This window comes from Myotis myotis, unplaced genomic scaffold (genome assembly GCF_014108235.1).
Source record: "Myotis myotis isolate mMyoMyo1 unplaced genomic scaffold, mMyoMyo1.p scaffold_m19_p_8, whole genome shotgun sequence".
In the NCBI taxonomy this organism is placed as follows: domain Eukaryota; kingdom Metazoa; phylum Chordata; class Mammalia; order Chiroptera; family Vespertilionidae; genus Myotis; species Myotis myotis.
This window is the reverse complement of record NW_023416390.1, coordinates 3519786-3532996: the sequence shown is the minus strand read 5'-3', so window position 1 is coordinate 3532996 and position 13211 is coordinate 3519786. Positions and strand designations below refer to the sequence as shown.

Genomic DNA, 13211 nt, shown 5'->3' with positions numbered 1-13211 from the left:
ACCTCAGATAAATATACAAGTGTTAACTGGTATTATTTTCATTTCCTTTGCAATATTTTAAACCAAATATATTGCACTGACATTTAAGTATCTTTCATAAAAACATCTAATCCCCTCCCTTAGGGGGATCCTAAGTCTAATACTCACTTCTGAAAATTAAGATCCTTTTTACCAGACTTTCAAAGAGGTCCTCTTACACCCCCAATCCGTTTAAGATCCTAAAACTGGACTAATTCAGACGCCTATATCTGGATGGTCCCCAAACCTGACCATTTGGATAGCAAACAAACGAAAGCTACTTGTCAGCACCGAAAATACTTCCTCGTCAGAGAACAGACACCCAGGTTCTTTTTGCAAAGTGGCCGTGGGCTTATTCCTGCCCAAATTGCAGCCTTGCTGTTCCTGAGCCAAACCACAGCCCTGGCTGGTGCCCCTAAAAATGGCACTGCGTCTGGCTGGGTCACCTCCATGACAAGTGCACGGAAACCCTGCCACCCTCCCATGGGGGGGCGGGCGGGGAGGACATGGGGAGGCGGAAGAACGTGTGATACAGGACAGAGAGGAGGCAGAAAGCAGCCGGGCTCGGGATGTCACAGCCAGCATTCCCCCCCCCCCCCGCCCCGCCCCAGGCCGCTGGACTGCAGGGCGGCCCGCTAAGCCAAGGGTTCCGACCCCGCAGGTCTCCCCCCAGGCCAACATCCCTCTGTGATGCTCCCCTGATCTCCTCCATCTGCAACTGCAAAGACCATTTAGAGACTCTGCCTGGACCAACTCGAGGCTTTTTCAACAGGTGCAGGTGCGTGAGCCCACCTCTGTGCAAAAACAATGAGCATTCCCGGAGCGCACCTGAGGGTCTTTCACAAAAGGACCTGCTAGGCCAGTGGCTGGCAAACCGCCTCTCGCGAGCCTCATGCGGCTCTTTGGCCCCTTGAGTGTGGCTCTTCCTAAGCCTTAGGAGTACCCCAATTAAGTGAATAACAATGTACCTACCTCTATAGTTTAAGTTTAAAAAATGTGGCTCTCAAAAGAAATTTCATCGTTGTACTGTTGATATTTGGCTCTGTTGACTAATGAGTTTGCCGACCACTGTGCTAGGCCAACTCTATGGGAATCCTAACTCACCACTAACTCCTAAAAATTAACATAATTTTCACTGGATTTTCAAAGCAGTCCTCTCACAACTACAATTAAATTAAGATCCTAAAATTTTAGATGAATTCAGACTTCTTTACCTAGATGATCCCCAACCTGACAATTCGGATAGGAAGCGAAATAGCCCAGCCAGCGTGGCTCAGTGGTTGAGCCGTCTGGGCCCAGGGCCCTCTGCTCACTGGGCCCCTAACAACCATGGCTCTGAAACCAGGACTGTGCAGTGTGTCTGCACCCATTTCTAGAGAATAAAACAAAGCCATGAGACTACAAAAGGGGTTTTTAAAAAAATGAAGTGTCAGACAGTAAAATACTGCGGGTCATATTAACTTGGCCTTTGGCGTCAGGATAAACAATTCTACAGCCGCCATGAACGAAAGCAAGAGCCAGAACCAGGTTCCCGGGGCTGCTCTGCACGACGTGTGAGGCTGCAGAGGGCTGATCACCAAATCTACTGGACAGTCTTTCTTTATTTACAAAAACAATACATGCTCGACGTCACCAGCCCTATATATAACACAGAAGTCTCAAAGAGTAACCTTTCCCAGTCCCCACATCCCATCCCATCCCATCCCATCCCATCCCACTCTGGCACCCAAAGTCAGCATCCTCATAGGCACACAGATATACAAACACGTGCGCACACCCATAAACCCCCCCAATAACAAAAAGCAGGATCATACTACGGACATGACGCTGTAACCGGAAATATTTTTTGGCTTAAAATAAAACAGAGAATGCCCAGCCCTCCAATAGGATGGGTGTCACAGTTACAAGATGAAGCCACGCATCTCAAGGAAGCAATGGCCCTGAAGTATCCTGGAAAGATGCGCTGAAATGAGTATCCGAAAGCAGGAAGCAATTTTCTGCTTTTTACACCAGAAAGGGCGTTCCTAAAATAGTTAGAAAATAAAATCACGCAGGGCTGAACCCAGACATTTCGTCTGCGAGAGGCTCACGTGAGCACTTGGCATTTTGTTAGAAAGGGGACTGTGTCATTGTTGGTGGCCACAACAAACCGGGTGCCTGAATGCGTGTAACGTTCTACCCTCCACCCCATTTTCAGTTCATCTGAAAGTGCACGGGGCTCCTGGGGCCAAAAGGAAAAGCGATCGGCCCCGTAGCTACGGTCGCATTGAGTCCTGCTATCTCCATCGCAGAGACCGAGGCTTCCAGCCTGCCTTTTGTGTGCTATCAGACCGTACTTTCAATTAACGCTGCAGAACCCGAGGTTTTCCCACCCGAAGCCAGCCGAGCTGCTATACCTCCAGGGAAGGTGACACCGGGCCTCACTGCCAAACCAGACAATACCTCTTCCCGCGGGGCAGCAGTGCTTTATGCCTCTTCCATTCGAACCTGCACTTTACACATAACGGCTCTGAACGGAGGTCCGACCCCATGATCAAATTAATGCCCCCAAAGCAGTCTCCACACATCTCATGTTACTGTCCACCTCCTCCTGCCCCAACCGTATAAACCCACAAAGATGAACAGTTGGACGATCATTTCATTAAGAAACGATCCAAAGTTATCCTGGAAACAGGAAAGGAAAGCTCTGTGCGACATAAAATCACATGCCTTTGCATATATGATTTTAAAAAACATATCAGTTGCACAGAAGTCATAATCGATCCTACTTGTACCCGATATGACCTCTCTCTCCTTTTATTTACTTACTAGAGGCCTGGTGCACAAAATTCATGCATGGGGGGTGGGGGGTGTCCCTCAGCCTGTCCTGCACCCTCTCCAATCCGGGACCCCTCGGGGGATGTCCAACTGCCAGGATCAGGCCTAAATTGGCAGTTGGACATCCCTCTTGCAATCTAGGACCGCTGGCTCCTAACCGCTTACCTGCCTGCCTGATCCCCCTAACCTCTCTGCCTGCCTGCCGGCCTGATCGCCCCTAACTGCTCTCCCCTGCCAGCCTGATCACCCCTAACTGCACTCCCCTGCTGGCCTGATCGCCCCTAGCTGCTCTCCCCTGTGGGCTTTTATTAGTATAGATATTTCCTCCTACTGTCTGTTCAACATATTAATAGAAAAATATGCAGCATGTCCCAATAATCCCATTCATCTCTCGACACAGATGCACTGTAAAAAGGGGAAGAACTCAGAGGCACGGCCGAGTCTGTTAAAACTATACACTCCCATCCGATCCATCCTGCTTCCTCAGCCCCTGGGACAGGGAGCCACACCCCTTCCTTGGTTTCGCTAACACTGCACCTTGACCTGAATGGATGCAAATTTCCGTGCTGTACACACACTACTGAAAAACTGCATGTGTCTTTTTTACTCATGTTTTAAATATATTTAAGGAACTTGATAGTTAAAGTAATCTTGTGAAATCCTTTATAAAGAATTTTTACAACATAAAATTTCTCCTACTAGCCCTAACCGGTTTGGCTCAGCGGATAGAGCGTCGGCCTGTGGACTGAAAGGTCCCAGGTTAGATTCCAGTCAAGAGTATGTACCTTGGTTGCGGGCACATCCCCAGTTTGGGGTGTGCAGGAGGCGGCTGATCGATGTTTCTCTCTCATCGATGTTTCTGACTCTCTATCCCTCTCCCTTCCTCTGTAAAAATCAATAAAACATATTTTTTTAAAGAAATTTCTCCTCCTGGTGTATATATTTAGATGCTTTCACTTCTGCTGCTGAACACTATAATTCTGGATAGCAGGACAAGACTATTCCCAAACCTCTAAGGACCAAACACATATTTATATCTGGTCATTAGCTCCTGCCTCTACTAACGACAAATGTCAAGACGATTCATATCCTTTAAATATATATTAATTATTGATTTTTAGAGAGAGAGGAAGGGAGAGGGAGATAGAAACACTGATGACAGAAAACATCGATCAGCTGCTTCCTGCACGCCCCCCACAGGAGACCCAGCCCGAAACCCGGGCATGTGCCCTGACCGGGAATCGAACTGTGACCTCCTGGTTCATAGGTCGATGATCAACCACGGAGCCACACCAGCCAGGCCACAAGATTCCTATCTTTTTTGACCGTTCACTCCCTGCATTCTACTGAGTAGCTTCTCAAAGGATAGACTGCTGATCCTATAAAGGCATCCAGGATCTCATGCCTATGGATTTCCCCACTCCTCCTGCACCCATCCTCAGAAGGCAGAAGCTCGGTATCTCCGCTCGCTGTAGACGCCCCCACCGTCTAGCACACCAGCACCCCGTCGGCACCCCGCAGCCACCCCGTGTAAACAGACTCTAATCAGCGTTACTCGTGTGCCAACCGAGCAAACACAGAACTCTGGCTGAGGGTATAAGCAAATACCTCCGGACTCTGACAAACAGAAAAGAGAGAGAACGAGAAGAGTGTGAGGAAGAAGAGCCAGCTCTCTGCCACAAAACACAAAGTCGAAGCCCCACGCGGGGCCTGGCGGGCGACTCACGTAGATTTCGTTGTGGTCAAAGCGCTTCTTGAGGTTGTTGATGAAGGTCTCCTCCGTGAGAGGCTCCAAGAGCACCATGTCGCCAACCCCGATCATGTTGTCCAGCAGGGACGTCTTCACCTCCATCTTGGCCATGGTTCCCAGCTGCAGGGAAGACGAGAACAGGGTCAACGTAAGCGAGTGACATCCTCTCAGATGTGTGCGGAGCCCCGTGGAGAAGTGAAGGGCAGGCAGTGCCCAATGGCCTTCCCTGTCTCACCAACGTAGACCCTCCCCTCCCGACAACCTGTGTGAGGAGCCCCTCAGGTGGCCACAGTCCCCGTCACACCACTGGAGCCCCACTTGCCAACCTGCTGCCGCACATGAGCCTCCCTCCCTCCAGTCCCTCATCCTGGGCAAGGTCCATCGCCAGAGAGCCACTAGGAAGCCAAGGTCCCCGCTTTCTTCTGGAGACCACCCTCGCGCCCCAACCAGAAGCTGCAAAACCCTCGCAAAAGAGCCCAAGCCATCCCTTCCCACCAACCCTTGCACACCGAGGTCACACTTAAACCTACGTGAACCTGCCTCCCCCAAGGTGGCATCCCCCAGAACTCCACGGCGACATCCAGAAGGCCTTTCCCCAGGAAACAAGGCTTGAGAAACGACGCTAACATTTACTGAGCACTTGCCCCGTATCAGATGGTGTGCTAAGCACTGTATATGCATTCATTAACTTCATTGTCCCACTCACTCTGAGAGAGGTACTGTTATCATTACCCTCATGTTAAGATTAGAATGCTCAGAGAAATGAAGAAATATTGCTGCGGTACCTGAGAGTGCCATGACCTCAATCACCACTTATCACCCTGCACCTGGGGGGAGGGGGGGGTCCCCACCAGGCATCAGCACTGACTCCTAAAGGAAAGCACACCACCGCCTGTGAACCGGAGGTCGCCTGTATCACATAACCTGCCAAGGTTGGCCTCGATGCTCTTAGTTCTCACTCCAACAGACACACAACTAAAACAGCAAAATGAGAGTAGCATGCAAGGAGTGCCCATGTATAATTCATGTGCCCGATTCTGAGGAGGAAGTACATCTGATTCTTCCCATTATGGAGTCGCCCAGGCATATCAGACCGTATAAAGGTTGGTCTACTTCCTTAAGACTTAGCAATTCAAATAAATGCCCCCCCCCCCCCCCCCCCGTTCCAGTCGGGAACATCTAGTAGTCTCTGAGAGGCGACAGAACCTGCATTTAGTTGGGCCAGGAGGACTGGGAATTCTGTAACTCCTTATTATTAACCACTAGTGATTTATAGGAATCCACAACCACATATTTTATTTCTGATCCTATTAAACATTTTTAAGTGTGCACCGAAAAGCCAAAATAGAGAGACCAAGAAGCAGCAGAGGCTGTCCCATAAACAGAAAGACGCCAATGGGGGAGTGTTTAATATTCAAAAGAGGAAAAATAGAGTTAACTCTCTTGTTAATATGGGGGTGTTTTTTAGTTTCACGTCAATACACCTGGAATAAACAGCCCTAGATCTCGATAAAACCCAACAAGAGCAGCAGTAAGAATGGGTCCTGCACTTTGAACTAGGCCAGACTCTCATTCAAAACAAAGATGATGGGGGTGGGGCCCTGGCCACTCTCCGGAGATGCAGGGAAGCCGGGGAGAGAGCTGGGCCCAGGCCAAGGCCCTGGAAAGACGTGTACAGGAGTAGGAACGTGAGTGGCCAACCTTTGTCGCAATGAATTAACATTTAAATCAAATGTCAAGTTCTCAGACGCGTGAAATGCCGACAGCACTCTAGCTGCAATTCACTACATGCACGTTGGCGGATGAGAGAAGAAGGCTTAGGACTAAGGGGGATGTCAATCTGAGATGGGTTCCAAAAAGAAGCACCTCAAACCAGCAATTTAAACAAAGCACAGGCCGCGGGAACTCGCTGCCCCACGGACTCTGTACACAGTCTGTTCCCAGGAGCAGCGGCCGAAAGACAAGCTCCCCGCAGGTGAGCACAGTCCCGCAGCCAACCTTCCTCTGTCGTTAACCTGCTCCCCCATCTTTTGAAAGGCCTCATGCAAGTTTGAATGGTTCTAATGGCTACACTTCTCTCCCAACCTCGAAATCCCAAAGTGGGAAGAGGGCAAAACCGAGGCTGAGGCCCAGGCAATGGGTAAGGGGGAAACTCCGGAAACACGACGGTCACAAACCCAAAAACAAAACAGTAAACCAACTGAAAGGCGGCACCAACGTCCACTGAGTCATTCAAGCACCGTGCTGTGTGCTGTGTTCGTCTTTTCAGCATCTGGGCGGAGGGAACAGTGACCCGCCCTCATCTCCCGGTGACATGGGTGCTGAGACACCGTGCACAGGTCCCGCCCAGCTTCCTACAAAGGGACTGACCACTAGCTCCAGCCTTGGTCTGCTCCCAATGGTGTAAAGACACCATTTAAAAAGCGGAAAGCACCATTTCCAGAATTCCTCAAAATCAAAGAATGCAGCATAAACGTCATACATCGCCTTAAAACGGCCATCTGTGAGCTACCATTTACACATAAGCAGTCCGCCCCAGTCACCAACCTGAAACCACAAGTCACCTACCACGCTAATGTCATCCGTGCTTGGGAAGGTCAAGACCAGCATGTGCCGACCCAACAGTCCCACACGAGAGCTGCCAAACGAGACGCACATCCATGCGAAGTGCAAGGTCATTCTACTACTTGATATCAAAACTCAAGGCCGCCGTGACTCAGTGGTTGAGCACTGACCTATGAACCAGGAGGTCATGGTTTAATTCCCCGTCAGGGCACATGCCCGGATTTCAGGCTAGATCCCTAGTAGGGGTGTGCAGGAGGCAGCCGATCAATGTTTCTCTCTCATTGATGTTTCTCTCTCTCTCTCTCTCTCTCCCTCTCTCTTCCTCTCTAAAACCAATAAAAACATATTTTTTAAAAAAAAAAAACAACAGCAACTCTGAAAAAGCGATTCCAAAGTAATCATTCAGGCTAAGCTGAAATAGAGCATCTGCTGGTCTCCCACGTCATTCAGAGCTCTCGGGGTACCACATATGCAAACAAATGTGTATTTTTTTGTAAGTTGAAACAGTTTTACTGTAGAATCTGAAAGAACATTCACACATCAGACCTGGGGCTGGAATGATGACCAGGATCGATATGAAGTCAGGGACATGATTTTAAACTCGAAGGAACTTTGCCAGCAAAGCCCTCGGAGCCACGGCTTACTGAGCGCAGTGCCTGCCGCTCTGGGAACTGTGACTGCGGCCGTTTACACGGCCAGGTAAGGCCGTCAGCTCTAGCCGGCAGAGACGGGCTCTCAGGGAGGCCTCTCCGCACACCAACCCACCAACCGTTGTCTCCCCGACTCCATTTCCACGCCTTCACCTCCTGGTGCGTGGCCACGTATCCAGGGTGGGCCCTTTACTCCAGAACCAGCCCCTTGGTGCCAAGGGTCGCACCTTATTCATCTTTATTTCCCCAAGGCTGAGGTGCACACCTCTCGCACGGGGGAGGCGTTCAGAGAAGCACCAAGGGGAACAAGCACGCAGATTTCCGACGGACAGGTGAGCCCTTCCACAACGCACGTCCTCACAGCTGCCCTGGGCGGGTCGGGCCTGTCACAGCCGACAATGATCCCGCAGCTTCCGGCCACTTGGATCCATTCCTCTGAACACATAACATTATCAACAAAGGGCAGGAAACGGAACTGAGCTATTTGGCTCCCAAAGATGAGATCACTGAGGCTTTTAAGAATAACATGAGAAACACATTTGAGTAAGAAAATGGGGCCAAAGTGGCAAGATTTCATGAACAAAAAAAATAAACCTGAGCGAATCCTGACGGCAAAACAGAAGGCGGACAGCGCCAAGGCTAGAGGATGCGGGTCAGTACCTAATGCAATGAGCTCAGCGCCCGAGAAAAGCTGGGATTTCCCTCCTCGCTCGGCGACAATAGCCCAAATCTCACCTTGGAGAGCAGTTAGATTAAATTTCCATTCAGTTCGGCTCACCCGCGTTTACAGGGAGCCCGGCTGCTCTCTGCACTGCGTTAAGTGCTGGGCACAGGACAGGAACCATCGTGGTACTTCCCCAGCCCGTGCCAACCCCCAGCAGCTCCCAGTCCAGTGAGACGGCCAAGAAAAGAAGCAACTTTTGAAATTTCAAGTGACTTTTCTAATGATGAAAAAAAATCCACGTTGAGCAAAAAAAGAACATAAGCCAAACTCAACACACTCATGCCTTAGTCTAAAACATCCTTTGAGTTCATTAGAATCCCTATGGAAACTGATTCTGATTAACCAATGAATTGGCCATCGTTTCTGGTGTTATGATTCTGACGGATCTATTTCTGCCTCGAGGTAGGGATGGACAATAGAGCCACAGAAGCTGTGACACGGTGGCGCTACACCAACAATAAACATCCCACACTTTCAATCAGCCAAACTGCACGGCCACCTGCCCCATTATTCTTCACCCCGCCCCCAAATTAGCAACCATTTTATCAACAGCCTGCCCGCAAGGCTGTGTCTACCATCTGAACACACCGTCTACCATCCACACCAAAATACAAAACAAACAAAAATAACCTTCCCGCTCCCCCTAAATCCCACAAAGTCACAACGAACCCAGGTCCTCATCCTTGGCCTTGCCCTGTCTCCTACTTCCTTCCCCCACAGCCAACCTTTTTCATGGACTCTGCCACCTTCATCACTCCCACTCCACCCCCCAGTGTGACTGCCCCACCCAGCCTTCCCCTCTGACCGGGAAGCCAGAGCCTCCGGGGTGGCTCTCTGCCCTCTGGCCACCCCAGTCCCCGCAGCCAGCCGGCTCCTCCCCGATCCATGAACTGCTCGGCCCTTTCTAAACCACGGTGCCTTTCTGAATCACCGTCAGCCTGGGTGCGCCCTGCTCTGGGTCCTTCCATACCTCTCCAGGGTCCTTAGGCCCACGGGCACACGCCTTAGCAGACCCTTGAGGGGGAAACAGAGAAATAACTCCTGCCTATGACACAGCAGTTCCACTTCAGGGTATGAAAGCAGGCAGACCCCTGTGCACCTTATTTAAAGCAGCAGTAACTAGAGTCAAAAGGCGGAAGCCACTGAGGAGCCCACCGATGGATGCATGGATGCACAGATGGGACGTACACGCACAGTGGAACAGCAGTCACCTGACAAAGGAAGGAAATTCCGACACAGGCTACATACCACACGGGTGAAGCTTGAGGACAACATGCCAACTGAAATAAGCCAGTCCCGCAAGGGCAAATACCACACAACCCCTTCCATGAGGTGCTGGCGTGATGCAATTCACAGAGGCAGAGGGGAGAATGGGGGTTCCCAGGACCTGGAGGAGGGGGAGCAGGGAGCTGTTTAATGGGCACAGAGCTTCATGCTGGGAAGACGGCAAGTTCAGGAGATCGATGCTGGGACGGTTGCACAATAATGTGAAAGTACCCGATGCCACGGACGCCCCGCTTACAAAGGGTAAATGTTGAATCTGATGTTATGCACACTCACCACATGAAAAAAGTCCTTGTCAGCCATCACTTAGTTCAGCCACAACCTGGCTCCAGCCTTCCCGTTGTCCCCCCTGGCCCTGGGGACACCCCCGGCCCCTCCCCCAAGGCAAACCTCGCAGGACACACACCGATGCCAAGGCCTCCCGTGGCTCCTTCACGGGACACGGCTGCCGGGGCTGTGGGTGCGCCGCCCGCCCGCCCGCCTCAGAGGACAGCCTCCAGCCAGACGCTGTGCGCGCTGGGCCAGGGCGTCCGAACGATGGGGGGACAGGGTGCACCGCTCCAGGAGAGGAAGCCAGCCCGGGAGAGGGTGACGCGAAAGTGATCACAGCCCTCGTGGGACGAATGGAAAAGCTGCCTCAGGTCCTGCGGGGGTTCTGGTTGGGGGCCCTCAAGAGGCTCGGCTGAGCTTCTTGTCTTAAACAAACAACCCCAGTCCACCGGGTACCTCGGGGGCTGAGCATCAACCCATGAACCAGGAGGTCACTGGTTCAATTCCCAGTCACAGCACATGCCCGGGTTTCAGGCTCGATCCCAGTAGGGGGCGTGCAGGAGGCAGCTGAGCAATGATTCTCATCATTGATGCTTCTCTCTCTCTCCCTCTTCCTTCCTCTCGCTCTAAAAATCAATAAAAACATATATTTTTAAAAATACCCCCGGCTTAAGCCAGTGAGGAGACACGCCTTTAGGCAGCATGCTCTGAGCGAGCCAGCACACCTCAGCGAAACTCAGGCGGCTTGTCCCCTCCCGCACCCACGGAGGCCCGAGTTCCCTGTGCGAAGGGCCCGTTGCCTGCAGCGTGGCTACCCCCACCCTCGGGCCCTGGTGAGGAGAGCAAGTGCAGGATGCACACAGAGACGGGGCCATTCTTCCTTCCAGGGCGGTTCCATCATCTCCACCCTCCCTGCAGGTCACAGCTGGCCGGGATCGGGTGGGAACACAAAAGATCAGGAAGGACTCAGGTTAGAAGCCAAAGGCGAGACACTTCCTCAGCCTTTATCAGCGAAAGGGCGAGCGGGATGAAAACTGCATCCTTTCGGACAACTGACTCAAGCAGCATGGTTTCCAAGAGAGACGGTTGGGGCCACAGACCCAGGGGTGCTTCGCAGGGCTCCCCGGGGTGCACACTTGGACCCCGAATGCATCTGTGCAAGGCTCAGGTGACGCTGATTCTCAGTCCCCTCAGCACAGGCCCTCGGAGAAACGCATCCACTTCACGAAGGGTAGTCATCTGATGTCCCCTCCTTCACTCCGCGGGGAGCGCTGCCCCACAGGGAGGGTCCCCCTTTCCCTAAAGCCTTTTGTGAAGAGCACAGAACTTAATGGACCGCTGTTAGCATGGCTTTTGTTAGAATCTTGGATTAGGAGGGAAAATCAACCCAGCTACTGGGCAATTTCCATAAAGTAAATTCCATAAAGTAAATCCTTGTGTCCAAACTGTGGCCAATACACAGGACGTTCAATGCCCAGGCGGTGACACGGTGACGGGATGCAGTGGACCTGAACTGGGAGTGAAAACCCAGCTGACAGCCGACGGAAGCCCCCAAGTCACAGAGCAGACCCCGACCTCACAACGCTCTGTGACTAGGAAGGCAATTCATTCAGCGTCCTGGTTACCCCTCCCCCAGAGGTGTCTGCTGAGGCCGGGGGGGGGGGAGGGGACACACAGGAGCAGCCACAGTGGCAGTGTCCAGGTTTGCTTCTGTCTGCAGGTGGGACAGCTGGTCGGCAGGAGCGGGGCTGCCCTCCATCCCCACACAGGCCGGGATTAAGGGTTTGAAAGGCAGCCCCCTACAGCGATCGGTTTACAAGAAGCGTTTCTTTCCAAGTGTGGAAAAGGCGACTACGTTGCCTCGACTGATGAGAGGGATTCTTGAGTCAAAGATAACAGTGGCCGCTATGGCAACCCTGAAGCTTTGGGATTGGACGCTGCACCCGATCCTTTCTGGTGTCTGAGCCAAACGTCTGAGGGTCCCAGGCAAAACCTTCCTTTAGCAGAGAGACAAGGCCCAGGTGTCGCACATCTGGCTCCTGGACGAGCCGGGCGAGGAGGAAGCTTTCCGGCGGGGCTGGCGGTGGTGTGCACACTTACTCCCTTACGCACACCCTCCCACCTGCCCCCCCACACACACCCCAAGTCACCCGACTCTTCCCGGTACCCCGGTTTCTCAAGGAGAAGCTGCACCTCTCCACTGGGAAAGGGAACTCCCTAGACGTGTGGGAGCAAGGGTTTTCCAGAGAATTCACTCCCTCTGACCCACCCGGACAGGGCACAAAGGCTCCAATCAGACCCAGACTCAGATCCAAGAGGTCCTGACCTCAAATCTCGGATGGCAACGCCCACTCCGTCCTCCGCATTACTGCGGCCCCTGCCTCTGAAGGTTTTCTCTGTTGCGGGCTCCCTGCCCAACGCCATCTCCGCTCCTGATGCTGAAGGGCGCCCGACGCCCGTGCTGCCTTCCGGCAGGTGTGGCCAGTGAAGAACCTAGGAAGCTGCCTCGTTTGCAGCAGGCACTCCTCGGGGTGCATTCCACGGGGTGCAGCCCCTGAGGAGGGTGAGCCGACAGTACTCCCTCCTGGGTCAATGCCCCCAGGACACTCCGCAGTCACCACAGGAACAACTGCCCATGACACCCACCCGAGACCTGGTGGGGAAGCCCCAGCCCTTCCCCCTGCCCCCTTCCCCCCCACAACACACACACACACACACACACACACCCCAGCTGGCACCCTCAGCAACCAAAACCCAAGCAGGTCTGGCTTTCGGGGACTCCGGCGTGCTCTCTGCTCACACTGGACGCCTGTCAATGAGCTCAGGTCTGAGACGCCCGCGAGAAACTCCATAAACCACCGTTCCAGCCAGAACAGACGCGGCGCCGCTGGGCCCCGGGAGGCGCGCGAGCGACCACGGACTCCTCACTCGGCTCCTCCAGGCAGAGTTTAAAATCCCACCAAGTCGAACACGTTTAGGTTGGCAAACCCAAGACCCCGGCACCCCCAGATGAAGGCAGAACTGCCCCAATGTCACCGGCGGACCCTCCGGCTCTGCCCGGTCCTGGGCGGTGCGCAGGTGTCAACTACGACCCGTGACCATGAACCCAAGTTCAGGGCCAGCGGAAACCAAC

The 13211-nt window shown here is 52.8% G+C and overlaps 1 protein-coding gene across 8 annotated transcripts in view; it reads right to left on the bottom strand.

Moving 5' to 3' along the window:
- MYO1B (myosin IB) overlaps nucleotides 1-13211 on the bottom strand; it is a 140413-nt gene that overhangs the window by 112220 nt on the left and 14982 nt on the right. For all 8 annotated transcript variants that reach the window (XM_036319790.1, XM_036319789.1, XM_036319786.1 and 5 more), the window contains one exon: nucleotides 4562-4705. In XM_036319790.1, coding sequence (XP_036175683.1) covers nucleotides 4562-4696 — 135 coding nt within the window. In that variant the 5' untranslated portion in view covers nucleotides 4697-4705. Of the gene's footprint in view, nucleotides 1-4561; nucleotides 4706-13211 lie in introns of those variants that run through there.